General features: G+C 33.0%; 1 protein-coding gene across 1 annotated transcript in view; it reads right to left on the bottom strand.

The window, feature by feature from the left end:
- Positions 1-18238, bottom strand: part of LOC145662839 (MOXD1 homolog 1-like) — a 99158-nt gene that overhangs the window by 20875 nt on the left and 60045 nt on the right. The window contains exons 2-8 of the mRNA XM_081728755.1: positions 15109-15255; positions 10179-10352; positions 8986-9072; positions 7097-7292; positions 6389-6490; positions 3507-3670; positions 2871-2987 (exon numbers count right to left, since the gene is read on the bottom strand). Of these exons, the coding sequence (XP_081584881.1) occupies positions 2871-2987; positions 3507-3670; positions 6389-6490; positions 7097-7292; positions 8986-9072; positions 10179-10352; positions 15109-15255 (987 nt within the window). The remainder of the gene's footprint in view (positions 1-2870; positions 2988-3506; positions 3671-6388; positions 6491-7096; positions 7293-8985; positions 9073-10178; positions 10353-15108; positions 15256-18238) is intronic.

The raw sequence follows: 18238 nt of genomic DNA, 5'->3' as shown, positions 1-18238 counted from the left end.
CACAGTTATTTAAGTTCCCTCTTGTCTTTCTTAAGTTCTCTTTTCTTTTCATTTTCTTTCTTTAACATTTTATTCCGCACTCAATAAATTTCATTCATTTAGGTGCTGTGTGTGTTCACTTTTAAGCTTTTTTTAAACTTCGAAGTGCAACAAAGTAAATTTAAGTATATTTATATCTATATCTATTTATGAATCAATCAAATAGATCTTATGTATATCTCAGTTATACTAATCGGTTATCTGAACATTAATTTTATTATCAATAATGATACATGCACGATAACATCCTCTCTTAACTTACAAAGAGTGAAAAGTGATTTGACTGGACTGAGACTCGAATCCGTGATCTCCGGCATACCATGCCGATGTGTTAATCACTACGCCATCCAGTCCGCTTCCCAGAACAGACCAAATATCGTACGAATTTGGGTCTATTAAACTACAGAAGCACGCTGCTTCTTTCATTGAAATATATAATTTATTCGGTTCATTCTTAAATTATTTAACATTCAATTATTTCTTAAATACGCTATATGCTTTAAACACGAATATTTTGAAAATTTTTATTAAATTTAAAATATGACTGTTAGGAGAAAAATAAATTTCTTGAAATCATTTTTGAAATGCAATAAGTGTCTACAATGAAAGAAGTCATTTATTAACAGAAAAATAAAGGAACTGTCTCTCAATGTACTGTCATGTCCTCCTAGTATTCTAGAAACAACATTCATTTTTTAACCATTTTCTGAAAAATATTCAGTAGCATCTTCAAGAAATAAAATTAAACCTCTTTCCATTGTTTTTTTATATATGTATATTTAATGAACATTGCTATTATTATTATTATTATTATTATTATTATTATTATTATTATTATTATTATTATTATTATTTCATTGTCTTCATGAGATAAACTCAGTGTTGTGCAGTGGATTCCTGGGAACGGAGTTGTTTTTTCGCGCGGACGACAATAACGCACAAAACAGGACCATTATAAATTTGTTGTATTAAATTGTATTAAATTTGTATTGTATTAAATTTGTTTCCAAGTGTGTGGGTTTCCGCTCTGTGACCAAAATGTTGCCCAAACTAAGCCGGTTTTGGGAAAGCTATGTTGCGGCTCTTTATGATGCCCACTTTAGTGTTTCTGTCATTAGAAAACAGTGCAAGAAGAATGGTTGCAACATCAGTGTAAGTGGAATAAAAAATGTTATTAAAAAGTACAAGGGCAACGAAGCTCCACCATTTGGATCACCAACGAAGTTGCCTAGGAAGCGGAAATGCACCAAGGCTACCTCCACCATGCAGAGGAAACTTCGCAAAATGGCAATGCAAGAAAATCCGCCAACACAAAGGTGTATGGCTAATCGTCTTGACGTGTCTTTGGGGACTGTAAGTCGGACGTTACACCATCAACTCAAGCTGGAAAAAGTCATGAAAGCTCGCGGCCATCTTCTCACGGATGCCCACCAAAAGGAACGAAAGTGTAAAGCCCGGAAGCTGTACGAACGGCATCTGGCAAAACAAAGGTGGATGTACGTCGTAACGCTCGATGAAGCATGGATTTACCTTTCCGACTGCGGCAAACCGAGAGCCATCATGTACCGAGAGAAAGGCACCAAGAACTTCAGAAGGTGGGTCCGTGTCTGTAAAGAATCCTTCCCAAAAGGGTTCATGGTCGTTACTGGCTACTGTTACCGAGGTAAACTGAATATTCGTAAGGTGGCGAAGAACTGCAAAATAAATTCGCAGTATTTTCTGGAGCAGATCATGCGGCCGATCTATGACCATGAGATTCCAACAATGTACGGAAATGACGCCAATCTGGTGCGTATTCTCATGGACAAGGCCTCATTACATACCTCACGATCGTCTCTCGCATACTACAGGGAGATGGAGGAGGCAAGTGGTATACAGGTGATACCTTTCAATGAGGTACCTGTTAAATCTCCAGATGCAAGTCCTATGGACTATTGTGGATTTAGATTGCTGAAGCGGGCTTTGGGAAAACGGCGTGTGAGAACTGTGGAAGGACTGGAAAGCTGTGCAAAGGGAATGGGACAAGATTCCCCTCCCATTTCTTCAGAGAAGCCTATTACAGTGGAAATCACGCTGTCAGGCTATTGTTAGGAACCAAGGGAAACACATCGAGCACTTACGGACCTGGAGCCATGGATTCTTCTAAATTTTTGGGTAAGTCGAAATTGGCCAAATATAGACTGAACAGCCTCTGTATATCTATATTAAATGCTAGCTCAGAACATTACAGAAAAGCTAATCTAAGAAGTAAGTATATCTTTAGGATAATGATGTATGTCAAACTAATAAATCTAGCGCAGCTGTATTATTATAGAACATTTAAGAAAGAGAAATTCTACCTGAAATATAACCTATCTCCATTTCTTCACATCTCTTGATTTCCTGTCAGTAATTTCTTTCGTCCGTTAATCTCAATTTCTTCACATCTCTTGATTTTCAGTCAAGGATTACTTTTGTCCACTTTTCCCATTTCTGGATATCTAATCAAGGATTGCTTTCGCCGAGTAATTCCAATTTGTTCATGTTCTGATAACCATTCAAATATTGATTTCATCCGCTAATCCCTATTTCATATCTCTTGTTATCCATTCAAAGATTCCTTTCCTCCAGTGATCCCTATATCTTAACATCTCTTGATATCCAATCAAGGATTGCTTTCATTCACTAGTCCAAACTACAGAAATCGAGCAATTTAAAATAGTAGTACTAACAGTTATGATGTAACACTTTTAAACATTTAATGGTTTTAAAGTTTAAAAACTAAGATTTTCAAACAGTAATTTTTTTTCATTTCTTAATTACAAGTCTCATTTTTACAACTAAATATTTACCTCAGCAATTCTTGGTAACTCTCTTCCATTTCTGATATGCCGCAATCTCATTTTCTTTCCTGCCAAATGGGAATGAAGGAGCACAGAAATTACTTTTATTCCTGCTCCGGGGAAAGTCTGTAAAAATATTTAAAATAAATTAATGTGTTTGTAATTTTACAGAACAGAATGTAGCAAACAGTCAGACGGTATTACACACATTACCAGAGAAAGTACAAACCGCATTTGAGATCCAGCATAAAGTACATTAGATTTATAATATAGTACATTAGGTTTATGAGAAAATAAATATCGACATGACGAAGGAGAAAAGTTCTTTAGCTTGCTGTTTTAAAACTAAATAATAGTGATAATAGTATCATCACCTATACTTTCACATAATTATATACTGGTTTATAACACTATAGAGTATTGGGTGATACTGAACATTTGCCTTCTAAGCAGCATAGCTTTCTTAAATCTACTTACCAATTTATTTAAATGTATTCATAAAATTACACCTAAGTGTGCTATATTAACAAAAATTATCAAAGACTAAGTATGGAATTTGTAATTTAATGCACACCTTCTTGTTTTATTTGCTTAAATTGCTATTACGTTAAATAAATAAATACAGATAAAACACAATCTACATACCACGCTGGTACATTGCGATGAACAATAACCTGCATTTGTATATTCAATCTGTTTCGGAGGAATTAAGTGCAGTGGTGTCACAACTATTCCATTTACTAAAATACCACCATCATAAGCTCTCAAGCTTTCAGTGTAGAATATTCGGATGCCAGAGTTGTCTTGGACTATAAAGAAATTTTTTAAAAAAATAAAATAAGTAAATAAGCAGGAGAATAGATAGTTATTACAATATATCATTCACACACAAAAAATATACACATTTGTTTGTTAAAAATTCTATCCAGCAATGCTAGAAAATCACACAATAATATAAGATTATTGTTTGATTTTGGCATCATTTTCAAATACAGTGTGACACAGAATAACGGGAATTTTTGAAATACGTATTGGTAGCCGTGGGCAGGTAGCAATACTGCGGGACAGTGACCTTGAGCAAGTAAACACTTTGCCATTTTAGTAACAATGGATCAGTGGAACGGACAACAGCGTACGTTACCCATAAAAATGTTTTATAAAAAGAGTGATAGTTTGGAAGCTGCGCAGAGGAAGTTCCGACGTTTTTATAACTTAGGACGTCATGCTGCTGTTCCATCAAAGTACACGATAAAAAGTTGAATTAATAACTTTGAAGAGACTGGATCTGCCCTAAAGAAGAAATCAACAGGACGACCAAGAATTGCTCGTACTCCACAGAACATTAATGTTGTACGCGAGTCTATCTTACGGAGCCCACGGCTTTCAATTCGTAAGCAAGCACCTGCAGTTGAAATGTCCCGGGAAATTTTAGCAGAATATTTTCTTAGATTTGAAATTTCATCCCTACAAGCTGCAGATAGTGCAACAACTGAAGGAAAACGATTACCAGTTGCGATTAGAATTTTCTCAACAAATGATAACAAACATAAACAATGACGATAAATTTCTAAGCAAGTTGTGGATGTCGGATAAGGCTCATTTTGGGGCTTGTTAAATGGCAAATTTTAAGGTTTCTATTACTATGAATAAAATGTTTTTCTTCCATTACTTTTGGTTTATTGGATTGTTAAAAAAATCTCGTTTTTTGTGTCACCCTTTACCTGACAAGTAGCTTACATCCCAATAAGAGTATTGCTTGATTTTAGCGTATTTTAAAATACGTAGTTTCCCCCCACTAAACTTTAAATTCCAAATAATCCGAGCACTTTCAAGCTTAGTACTTTCCCTTAAAGCTTTGATCCCGGAAAATGACAATAGAAATAAAAATAATAAAGAATATAGAAAGTAATTAGCTCACTGTGGAAGAGCAGTGAGAAAACTGATTTTTACGGTATCTTCGGATGATAATGCAAATCACATAATGCCACAGAGATACATCAGATTATCACTTAACGAGCATAACTACAACTACCACACAGAACAAAGTGTTTTTGCACTGTTCTTCCTCGGCAAGTTCGTTCGTTTCTATATCATTAATGTCTTTATTACTTTTATTTTACATGACAAAGGCTCTATGAAAACCGAAAATTTCGAAGTGCAAGACCATTCAGTAACTTCTATTAGAAGCAAGCGAATCAATGGGTAGTATTCCTAAATGTGTGCCTATACTGACTGAAACTGCGAATTGGAGATTGTGAATATTCTCAATGCAGATATCTTTTATTATTTTTTTATGTGTATTATTTGATACGCATTGACTTTGATTTTAGGAATTTAGTTGTCAGTAATGTCACGAAATTGGATAGTGTTTCATGCTTCCACACCTGATGCTACAAATATCAATGGAATCAAAAGTACATAAGAAAAGAATTGTTATACTCAAAGCAAACTAATTTTTAGCAGCAGATATCGTCATCACCAATAGTTTTATGTTGTAATGATTTGTAACATCGCACAAAATAACTGGTAAAAACTCCAGCTTGTAATGTTTGCCACTGAAAAGAAATGTCAATAACTTGAACGATGCTGAAAGAGCATACTTCACAAGCATGATAGATATTGTGTATATGTGTAATTTCAAATTTAATTTAATTTCAATTTATTTTTAATTCAAATTATTTTAATGAACAAGCTATCAAATATTGAAATTCAATTAGCTAAAGTCTTAAAGTAGCTACTAAACTGTCGCTTAAGTTAACAAAACCTACAAACTTTTGTTATTTTGTTTCAATTCTTTTTGCGCTAAGATCTAGGTTATTTACAATACAGTCATTTTTCTTAACAACTGAAAACTTCACTATAATAAGTTGACTAATGTGAAATAAAACTCTTTTATCTTCACAATACACTTAGGTAATAATCTATATATATAAAAGAGAACGTACAAATCCTTTGTCCGCTCATCACGCTAATACGGCTGAACCAATTTCTTTTATTTTTGGGGGGTTATTAGGATTTGGACCCTAGATGGTTTTTATCATATCACTTTAATTTTCAATTACCAGTGTCTTGAGATAATTGACCATTCAGGTGTCCATTACGTACAAATCCTTTGTTAGTTCATCATAGGTATAAAAATAAACGTATGTATATGCAACCCGCATGACCGTGTCACTCGGCGGGTTAACATAAATGACAGGCGTTATAATGGTTTTTATCATATCACTTGAAAGCGAAAAAGTAAAAATTATCTAAGTAACAAAGTTTATTGCGTTCGGGGGTGACCGCAGCGAAGCGGGGCGGGTTAACATAAATGACAGGCGATATAATGTTAACATTTACTGCAATCTTCTATGGTTTTTATCATATCACTTGAAAGCGAAAAAGTAAAAATTATCTAAGTAACAAAGTTTATTGCGTTCCGGGGTGACCGCAGCGAAGCGGGGTGAACGCTGCTAGTATATAAATACAATAATATATAAATTATGCAGAACTGTCATAGTTAAGAATAGTAAATATTTATTTACCTCTTCGGAAAGCCGGATTGTCATAATGGATTTCTAGCCTGAAATAAGTTGCTTTATTTTCATCTGCTAAAGGAAGTCCCACATGTTCAGGGAAGAACTCTCCTGCAAAGAAAGATAGAAATGTAATAAATTTTAAAGAAAGTTGTGTTATCTTAGTACTATTAAAAGAGACTTTGTATGGTTTTTAAATTTGAAAAACAAAAGCTTCAGACCAATATTTAAATCTGTTGATGGTTTAAGCATCAAGTAACTTAAGCAGAAGTAGCTTATGGAATAAAATTAACAAAAATTACAATAAATAATATATTCAGATGTAGAAATCTCCGTTGACACCAAAATATTAGTCAAAGACGAATATGATAGAATAAAATTACATTGAATAAATATATTTGATCTGCATTCTCAGAGGCATTGATCATATCGTTAAATAGTTCGTAATGTTATCTCTTGAAAATATAAAACGAACTTGGAGTAAAAAATGTAATTCCACTTTTTAAAAAACTGCAATTATTATTGTCTTGCTTGATTTAGAAAGACGAATTATCTAAACTCACTATGTGATACAACATCTGTATATATGAAAATAGTCTAAATTTGATTGATTCTGTTTTTTTTTTTTTTTTTTTCAGTTTAGTAAAGAATATATATTCTCTAATTGTAATTTATCGTCTAGTATTATAATTGTCTTTATCATAAATATATAATTACCTTCTGAACCAACAGCCCAAGCAACAATTGGTGTGAGACAACTCTCCCAGTCTTCAGGCATATTTGGAGAATAACATACAGCACCGTCATGATTCATATATTTTTTAAAAACGTTATCTAAACTTGGTGCTACACATTCGTAGATAAGGATGTGGTGAACAAATCCTTCATTTCCAGGTTGGATAATTGGTTTGTACTGAAACAGACAATAGAAAAAATATAATAAATTAAAATAATTTATCATACTTCTTTCAAACTCAACTCTTTCTGCCACTGTGCACCTTCTCAACTCTTTCTGTGTATACTTCTCGTTCTGTTCGTTCTTTTTAGTAACCATTTTTTTTAGTTGCGCTCATTTGGTGGTATATTTTTCTGTTCCTATGCCATATTTCTCTTATCCGTTTTTATCCTTGTTATCCTACTACTGAAGATGAAACTAGTTTGTTGTTCCGATATGGGGAAAATTTAGTTTTCTTGCGAGAGAATATATTGATAAGTAACCAATTTTTTATTAATTTGAATCATCCCCTCATGCGTCTACATAAGTTTAAAATAGTTTATTTTTAAAACTTTGAACATTCAAATATAATTTTAATAGTCTATATGTAAGCTAAACAAGCTAAAATAAATAAATAAAAACAACAAATGGAATTTATTTAATTTAGTGCATTTTCTGTCACAGTAATTCACTCGCTTTTAGCATTTTACAACTAAGAAGTTGCTTAAAATAAACTTTTCTTTACACATATACACAAAATATTTGCGACGCGCTACTGTTCAAAGTGGGTTAAAAATAGTAGTAATGAAAATATTACGTCATGTTAAATATCAAAATTAACTCATTTGTTCTTTAGTATAGCAAATTACAATGGAGCGCATAACTTTGAATAACTAAATGCGCTTGTATTTCTCAAATTCATTTTGGAAAATGAGAAACTAAATACTTAAAGGCAGCGTTTCTAAATCTTTCTATAAAACAGTAAATAAAACGTATAACGTAATTAGAAAGTAAATAATTTTATTTTCAAAATAGAAAGAATATTGGTATTCTCTTGCAACTTTTAAAAACATAACATAAACTAATAATAGAGCTATGTTAGTGTTATATCTGGCGATTGTTCTCTACAGAATGAATTGAATAATAAATTTAAATAAATTACTGCAATTTAACTTCTATAATAATAATAAAGTACAAGAAAATGAAGAAACAAGCAAAGAACTCAGAGTTGTTGGTTAACTACCACTACGCCATATGCAAGATTTCGAATCATACTTGTGACTTTACATTTCAGAAAAAAAAAAAAAAGTGTTCTATCATTTCTTCTTTCTTTTAAAAAAAGTTAGTAAATATGAAAGGCAAAAGAAAAGCAAAGAGCAGATAGCAAAAGAAAGTACAATATAAAATATTGTGCTGATTGTCAGCAGATTGAAAGCAATCAAATAATGTATATCTCTAGCTCACTGAATATGTACATACAATTGAGGAGTTTGATGTGATAAGGGCGTAAGCGAGTTTACGCCCTTTTGCATCAAACGCATTTGTGGCTTTTGCCATGCTTGTTTAGCCTTCTGTCAAAATTTCAATTCAATATCGAAATAAAAAACTGCATATTACATTGTTTTATTTAAGAAAAAGCACTACTTAAATTTTCAATATCGTTTTTCTCGAACTGCATGTTTCAGACTTACGCTCTTATTGCATCAAACTCTTCAATTACTTACTCATGAGCAAGTACGACTTTCGAAACAGATACTCGACATTTATCAGGAAAACTATCAAACAAAAGCATCAATGAAAAATGTTACTATTACAAATATCGAGCTTCAAAGCAGGAAATTCTTCGCTTCATCATAATTTTCACTCTCATTATAATTGAAAATAAACTTACCCCAATCATATGATGCTTTCTTCCAAGGGGAGGAACTTGAAATATCTTGCACCAATAAATAGTATCCATATTGTCTGGAATAGTAAACTGCAAACAAAAGAAAAGATAGCTTGTACTTGGAACAAATACATAGATGACACAGTAAGAAATTAAAAAAACTAGAAGGATTGCAAGTTAATAAAGAAGAAACTAATTAATTTATTTTTCATTGTCCTAGTTCTTGAAAGAAATTTTTAATGAGAAGTTTCAATAATAACAAAGGAAAGCGTTTTGTAAACCTTATAATATTCCAAATCACAAGCAGTATACTTAATTATTGTTCGTTAAAAACTATTTTAGATTTCATATACATTGCATATATCTTCGTGGTAAGAAATTAATTTTCAGTAGCATTATATTTGATAAAATCTCATTCAAAATATTTTACATTGGAGAAATCAATGTTTAAAATTATTTAAAATTAATAATAATAATAATAATAATATGCAGAACAGAATAGAAGTTTGCTTTCATTTAGAAATTTCCATGCTTTACATGTGTCAAAAAATTAGGAAAAAGATAAATTAAAAGTACAGAAACCTAATACGTTACTTCAATTTAACATCGGTGGGCACGGTGGCTCAATGGTAGCACGCTTACCTCTGGTATGTGGAGTTTCTGTTTGGGGTTCTCCCGGACAAGTAAGTTTGTGGTGGACAACATCGTGTCCATGAGTTTTCTCGGGGTATTTCCGTTTCCTCTCTCACTCCTCCAATTCTTCCATCATCATTCACTTGCCTTAATCATAGTCTCCCTTAGCCAAACGGATATAATCGTGGGACCCGTTAAACTAAAAAAATTCATTTTAGTTTAACATCTTACTCTTATTCTTAAGGTAAGAAATTATCAAATGAAACGTTAACAAAGAAAAGCTTTAATATGACGAAAGATGTTTAACATTTTTTTTAGATGAGAAGACAAGGAAAAACGCCGACCGAATTTTAGAGAAATTAGCAGCAATTTGAATAATGAATTTCACTCAACAACCTAAGAAATTTACTCAAAGAGTGAAATGTTTTTGCACTCGGAAACTTGCGTTTAATATTCTCATTTATATTAACTAGAATAATTGTTAGCTAAATTAGAACTTAATTTAATTTAAAATCGTTTTAAAAGCATTATTTTTCATTGAGATATGTACTATAGCTACTAACATTATTCAGTTTAATATCCCAGTGCTTTATCTGCGGTCCAAAATGGATTTTCCTTGTGGGTGGGTTTTTCAGGTGCAAGCTACGAGAACCTCTCGTTTTTTCTCCATGCCATACCAGCTTTCCGTCTTCTGGGTCCTTCGAATGATAAGCCCAGATAACACGAACTGTATCCTCCTAAAATAAATTAATAAATAATTTTAAAAAAAAATAATGAAATTTTCAAATACAAGCACAATAATTTTAGTGAAGGAAGAAGAAATAGAACTTAAGTTCTAAACAAACAACATAAATACCAAATGGGAGACATAGTGGGATTATGATAAAGCACACTTCCAGAGCGATTCATGGATCATGTGGCGCACAAAATGTAAACATAACACAATACTTTTTCTGTCTTCAGCCCATTAAACATGGTCATAGTTTTCCATCAAATGTTGTATCAAATTTTATATTTGATAGTTATTGGTCAAATAAGTTGGCTAAAACTTTTACACGCGCTATAAACGATCAAATATAAAACTTAATTCTGTTGCTCATTTGTTACATTTGTTGGTAGGCATACAGTGCAACGAGGTACTCGCTTGAGACAGTTATTTTAAATTGTAAATCTTAAACGAGCAATTGCAAATACGAACCGTACATGTGAAATGTGAACGCTCACTAACCTGTAGTCTCTGGCCTTGCTAGCCTAACTTCAACCACAATTTTTTCCAAGGCTTCTTTGTGTTTGTATTTATTGTAATATTCTTTAATTTTATAGTTATACAAAACAGGATGCTGCTTGTAGATATCAATAAGTATTTCAATTGCTTCCCGTGTCCATGTTTAGCACCAACGCACAGTGATTTTCGTTTGTTATCTTTGATGCAATGTTAGATAGGAAGAGAACGTATTTTATTTTAGAACAGTTGTATCAAATGTTGTAACCAACCCAAAAGTTGCATACAACTTGGTATCGTACAAGTTTAAATTCCACTTTGCTGAAACATTTGGTACAATGTTTGATAATATATAACTGGCTTTAAGCACTATTACGTATTTAAAGTAAATTTGGCCGAGTTCGAAAAATATAAATAAATAAATAAAATGTATAGTTCCTGGAAAGACCCTATTACAAGAGAAAAGTAAAAGTAATGTAATGGACATCCTTGGAACATGGTCAATATCCTTGGAAGGAGGCTGCGTAAAATACAATAACGCAGCTCTGCTGCTCAACAGTGTCCCTAAAATATTCGAGGGAAGAAGATTATAACGAAATATATGGAAAGAGAAGAGAATGAGAGAAGAAGAAAATATATGATATAATGAGTACTATACATATATGTGTGGAATTTTCTTTTTAAGGAGATAAGAATGATGGAAGATTTGATAAATTTAAATGTGTTTAACTTATATTAAGAGACAGTCTCTCTTAATAGTATGCAACAAAATAAAAACATCGTAAATAGACAAATAAATAATTTTCTCTGCATTATTGACTCAACGATTGAAGATGTACATTGAAACTTGTTTGAGTTGGCTGTTCATAGGTCGTCAGCGTTCATCCATTTTACACAAATGACGAACTTACGAAGAAATAATAGCATATAACATTTTTGCAATATTTTTCATTCTGGAAGTGCGCCGTACTGCCACCTTTGTAAAATGTATTTTTTTTTCTATAAAATATCCCTAAAAATATAATTTTCTGTCTTGTATAAAATAATAATTATATGAAGTCACTGATTTCGTAATAAAAGAGCATTTAAAATATAGTATTAAAAAGTTTATTTTAGTTAATGGGTAATTTGGTTTTTCTCTTCCTTATTTGATCCAGATATTTTATTTATTGTATAGTCTGCGTTTTAATATCTCACCTAGTACTTTAATCAAGATCTTCCTTGTCCTGCCTTCTTTTGTGCTTCATCTTCAGACAGACAATTAGTCCATTCTCTTCCGAATGTAGCACGAGGTGTTTAATCATCAACTTTACTTTTCTACATTAGTCAGAATGCCTTCTCTCATTTGTCCTTTTAGCTCGACACACTTTTCCGAGCGATGTTCAATAGCTTCGATACCCTGTTTATAGTGAGAACCGTCGAGCTCCTCAAAATAGCCATCAACCACAGACCCCACCTGTTGACAAATCTTCTACTATCGAGCCATTTTTTTCAAGTCTGGAAGGAGAAAATAATCCGAGAGGGCTAAATCTGGCAAATAGGATGCTGAGGAATCATTCAAACTTTGAGTCATTGTTTTTGGCCATTGCGATAACGGATGATGTGTGAACTGGTGCATTGTCTTCATGAAACAATACTTTCTTTTTCGCCAAATACAGCCATTTTTCTTGATTTCGTCACTCAAGCCCTCCCATAAATTTGCATAATAGTCGTCGTTGATTGTTTTTCCTTTTTGAAGATAATAAATAAAAATTATTCCACGTGCATCCCAAAAAACTAACACATGACGAACACATGACCTTGCTTGCAGATGAAACTGTCTTCGCCTTCTTTGGAGCCGATTCTCCCCTTTCAGTCCATTATTTGACTGTTCGTCTCAGATGTAAAGTGATGGATCCATGTTCATCCATGGTTATGAATAGACGCAAAACCTCGGCTTTATTGCTGTGAAACATTGCCAAACACTCGATTGAAACATTCTCATGACGCTGTTTTCGTTCCACTGTGAACAGATGTGGTACTCATCCCGCGCACAGTTTTCTCATGTCTACATTTTCAGTTAATATACGATGTACAGCACTTTGTGAAATGCCTACCATGGCTGTTAGCTCGTGCACTTTCAGTCGACTGTACCATACCACTTTGTAGATCTTCGCAAATTTGCCGTGGTCACTTCGTTTGGTCGATCACTACGATGTTCATATTTACAGATCGTACGGCCTCGTTTAAACTCTGCCATCCAATCTTTTGCTGTTGTAAACGAAGGAACAAACTCCTCTAGGGTAGAATCTACCTCGGCTTTGATATTGGTTTGACTGAAACCTTTCAAATAAAAGTACTGTATCACATAACGATGACCCATTTTTTCCATGTTTATACTGAGAGCGTTCACTATTTATTGATGGCTGCCAAACAAATACTTAACAACATAGCGTCTTCAAACTTCAAACTTAAGCTTGATAAGGTTGGTTCTTTAGACCACAGTAATGTTTTTCAAAAAAACACCATCTATACGTCAGGCCGGGTACTCCTGGGACTCCTCCTCCCCCCCCTCCGTATCTATTACATTTTTTCTGTACGAGGTGCACATACTTCCCAAGTATGGGAAGCAATTTCACATTATACTCTTTTCCTCTTTTAATTGCACGTGTACATTTGATTCATCTTATCCTTCCTTCGGTCGTGACTATTGTTTTCACTTTCTTCCTCTCTTGTATATTATTCTTATACATTTTCCTTATATAGTTCATTTATGCGTCTAAAGGAATGCTACATTACTTCATCATCTTCTGATTCATCAGTGAATCTTACTATGCAGAACAATTAACCATTCTATTTTTATGGTTTTCTTGCTACATGCTTAAAAGAATTTCATTACCTCTTCCGTGCAGATGTTAAGTAAAAGTAGTAATAATATACTGTAGTTCTGTCTTGATGAGTACATATCACCAAAGTAACAAGATGAAAACAGATTTTTACTATACTTAGATTTGAAAAGAACTTTCTCTTTTTGCAAAGTTACGGCAATTTTCCTGAATAGAAAATCTGAATACCCTCATTTTCGTCTACAAATTAAACATTGCTTGTGCATATTAAATTTTATTATAGCTCTTCTAGATTACAAGGTAAACGATTTAATGGATTACCATTGACAGTTCCACAATTTACAAAGAACTTCTGTTTTCATTTGTGACACCGATAGCTGAGTTTTAGTGCGCTCATCACTGGTGCATGGGGTGTGCCAAGTGAGGTTTTTAAAGGATAAGCACCATTTGCGTAGGTTTTATTGGGGTTCTCACCAGTGGCGGCGATTGGATGTTAAAAGTGGGAGGGCAAGACATGATCTGAATATCAGCATATCAATGTTAGTTTTTCTCGTTGTTTCTAACACGTTTAACGAAAGGTTGTATAACTAATAGGATGCTATCTTTTTGAGTTAAAATACTTTATGTCGTATTTCATATTTTATTAAGTAAATTGAAAAGAGCAACGCAAGTAGATACTAGCCCTTTGTACTCTTAAACAACGAAGGTGTAAGAAGAGATTTGATTCATTGCTCGTGAACATCCTTGCTCATGCTCATGAACATGAATTCTGTTTGTAAAATTGTGTGATCAGATTATTTAATAACAAATGTGCAAAACAAATAAATAGAAAGGATAATATTAATCATAGTAATGAATAATGAGGCTTGTTTTGAAGAAATTATATTGAAACTGGGGATTAATGAACAACTTATATTTTTAATTCCACACGTGCCATTAAATATACATTACTCTCAGAAAATGAAAGACAGTAAATACTACAAGCATATGCTACGACATTTAAAGAAATACGCAATTCCAATATAAAATTGCTTTGAATTGCAGTTAAAACGGAATTCTTGTAGCTTTTTTAACTCCACGGGAAGATAATTAACCAATACGTACTCACGCAACGGCAAACATTATATGGTACCATTTTTTCTATGAACCAGTAATACATACAAAAACTTTACATTTCCAAATGAAACTATATATATTAAGGGGTTGCTTCAAAAAAGTGGGAGGGCAACTGCTCCCTCTTGCCCCCCCTAATCGCCGCGCCTGGTTCTCACGTTTTCTCATACTCTTTTCATACCACTATTTCGTTCATTATTATCATTACCGTCTCCTTTAGCCGCAAAGCATAATCCTAGAACGTTAAACTTAAAAAAAAAAAAAAAAAAGTTGTAACATCTTTTGTTTTGAACACACATTGCTAATATTATACAACGAAAATTATTAACTTACACCAAGTTCCATATCCTGTGGGTCACAAGTATTCCATTCCCTGCTGAAACGAACCACAGTGTGAGTGTCGTTTTGAAACGCTCCCAGCAGCGAGTAATTTTGATCAGAATCCAATAAAGGTCTTCCATTGCTTTTGGCATGGTAATCCTGCAAAGAAATCATAGCAATATTATTACGAGAATTTATATTAAAACTTGTTCGCATGGTAATTCATGATTATTGAATGTTAAAAAGCATTATCTTGAATTGAAATGTAAGGAGATAACCTTATATGACGTAAAATACAAAATAATAATAATAATAATAATAATGTCACTCTAAAATTCAGAAATTTTAAATCAAACCACACAATTTAAGAGTTTCAATTTCAATTCAAAAATGAGAAACTTTCGAAAATTGTTGAGCATTTAAATAAACTAAAATGTAGGAAAATTAACATTTATGTATTTTTATTTACAAAACTATTTTAAACCATAATACTAGTCAGTTTATCAGATATAAATGTTCAATCAGGAGCGCATCCACGGGAGAGTCCACCGGGTCTGGACCCCCCAAAACTTCGTAACTCAACATACCTTTGTACTCTTTCTCAAACTATACTTGTTTAACAGGAAAATTAATGATGTAGCATGAAAATTTGATATTACACTTCATCTGCACTCTTTCTCTCATAAAAACAATCTAGTCCTATATTTTTTTTCTGAAAATATAGGAAGTATTTTACAATTACTTCTCATCTTTTCGGGTACAGAATAATACCCATTCAATACTACATAAACGTAGTGGCTTGTAATATTGGACCCCTCCGAACAAAAAGATTCTAGGTGCGCGCCTGTAGTTCAATGTATGTTGAAGCAGATCATGTGAAAGTTCTATGCATCATTACTAACAAACAAAAATTTTAGTTTGAAGTAAGAACTGACGCTTTACTTGTGTCGTGATGAATACGGTTGTTCTTGGTATAACAACTAGGTAAAGTGTTCATGCTCCAACGTTTCGAAAACTAACATCATTGTACTCATTCTCAGGGTAGAGTTTGAGAGAACCAAACAGAAACATTCATTATCCATACTAATACATGTAAAAGAATGTATATATATATATATATATATATATATATATATATATATATATATATATATATATATATATATATATATATATATATATATATATGTGTGTGTGTGTGTGTGTGTGTGTGTGTGTATGTGTATGTATATGTCATCAAATTTTCGAATAGAAAGCGTGTCCTAGAGCCACCAAATTTGGCCACAAGTTTAACCCAGTACGAAGTAGTTTCTCCGATTTTCAACACGAGGAGTTGGGATCGAAATTTATAGTAATTACCTAGATATATGTAAAATAAATCATATTGCCTGTGAGGTGGGCAATCCACATTACCCTGCATGTTGCATGATCAGATGATCGATAGGCGCAATGTCGGAGGAATTGCTCATCGTTATATACGTTACACATTTGTTTACTTTCAAAGATATTGCATAAACATTATTGTTCCCGTACGAAGAACGGGAACTTCTGCTAGTATATGTTTTTTCCCTTTATTTTTGTTGTACGTCATGTAAAAATATATAAAATAAATTATCTGCCATTATTGGCAGGTCAGTTGCCGTAACTGAGAAGCTTCTATGCTCCACGGTCTTGGGCTAGCCTCTTTGTCTTCAAGTAGGCCTACGAATTTCTATTTTGATATCGTCCTTCAATTGAAGTATCCTTCTCTTCTTCCCTCTCTTTCCTGCCACCATACCCTCTAGCACGTAGGTTATGATACAATTCACTCTTAGCCAATATCCGAACCAGTTTCTCTTCCTCTTCTTAATAGTATCTAAAATTGTTTTTCCCCTTCGAATCATCTCACTCTCCAGGAAAAGATCCTCTCACTCGTTTTCCGCTCGACTCAGCTAATTCTCTCCATTCTTCTCCACACCCGCATTTCGAAAGCTTCCATTTTTTTTCATCATTTTTGCTAATGTCCATGTTTCTGACCCATACAATACAATACTTCACACAAAGTATTTTATGAGTCTTTTTCTTAACTTTTTATTCAAGGTCCCACAAAACGGACTTTTCTTATTCCTAAAGGCTTCTTTCACCATTCGTATCCTTGCTTTTATTTTACGTTCGTACTTCATATCATCACTAATAATACTACCTAGATATCGAAAACTAGTCGCCTGTTCTATTTTCTTGCCTCCTACTTCTACATTTGACACCTACTGCTTCGTTCCAATCACCATGGCTTTTGTTTCTCTAACATCAATTTTCATTCTATATTCTTCTCAGCTCTTGCTCAAGTTTTCTAACATCTTATTCACATTCCGCATCAAGCGCCATATCTGCAAACCGTATACACCTGATCATTCTACCTGCTACTGAAATGTGGCAATCATTATGTAGGCTCTTTTTCATTATCTCTTCTACACAAATATTAAATAATGTTGGCGAGAGACTTGCACTCTCTTCCGTCAGTTCTTCCCCTATCCTAACACTTACTTGTTGGTTCATATATAAGTTTCTGGTGAGTCTTCTATCTTTCCATTCCAACCCAACCTTCTTCAAAACTTTCCACAACAATTCCCAATTCAGGGGTCAAAGATAAAAAATATCTATCTAATAAATCGTAGTAAGTTAACCCTCTCTTACTTTAATAAAGTGTAGCTATTCAATATATGTAGAATACAGTTAACCCTTATTAAGTATGTTTTATAAAAATGTGTTGTATCACTAATGTTTATGTATTCTGATAGTATATAGTTAGCATTGCTAATAAAATACACATGGAACACATTATAGCTAAATGTATTTCCTTTGTTCAAAATGGTAAGATGCATAGTGAAATAAATTTTTCTTAAATTCTTTAATATAGTAATCACCACGTGCACAAACAAAATAACTTTTCTTTCTGTACGAGCTTGGTAAATTTGGATTGTTAGTTTAAATTAGGCTTTCAAAATTTCCCTCAAACAATAGACACTGAATATCTCACCTGATTTAAACGTAACGCTACACGAGATTAAAATTTCTAGCTTTAAAAATAACACTACAAAAACAAACAAAAGCAAAATCATCTTTACAACTTAACATGAAGCTAATACAGGACATGCTAGGATTA

Source organism: Thermobia domestica, chromosome 10 (assembly GCF_964235325.1).
Source record: "Thermobia domestica chromosome 10, izTheDome1.hap1.1, whole genome shotgun sequence".
Lineage (NCBI taxonomy): Eukaryota > Metazoa > Arthropoda > Insecta > Zygentoma > Lepismatidae > Thermobia > Thermobia domestica.
The sequence above is the reverse complement of the archived record's forward strand: the minus strand, read 5'-3'. Positions and strand labels throughout refer to the sequence as shown.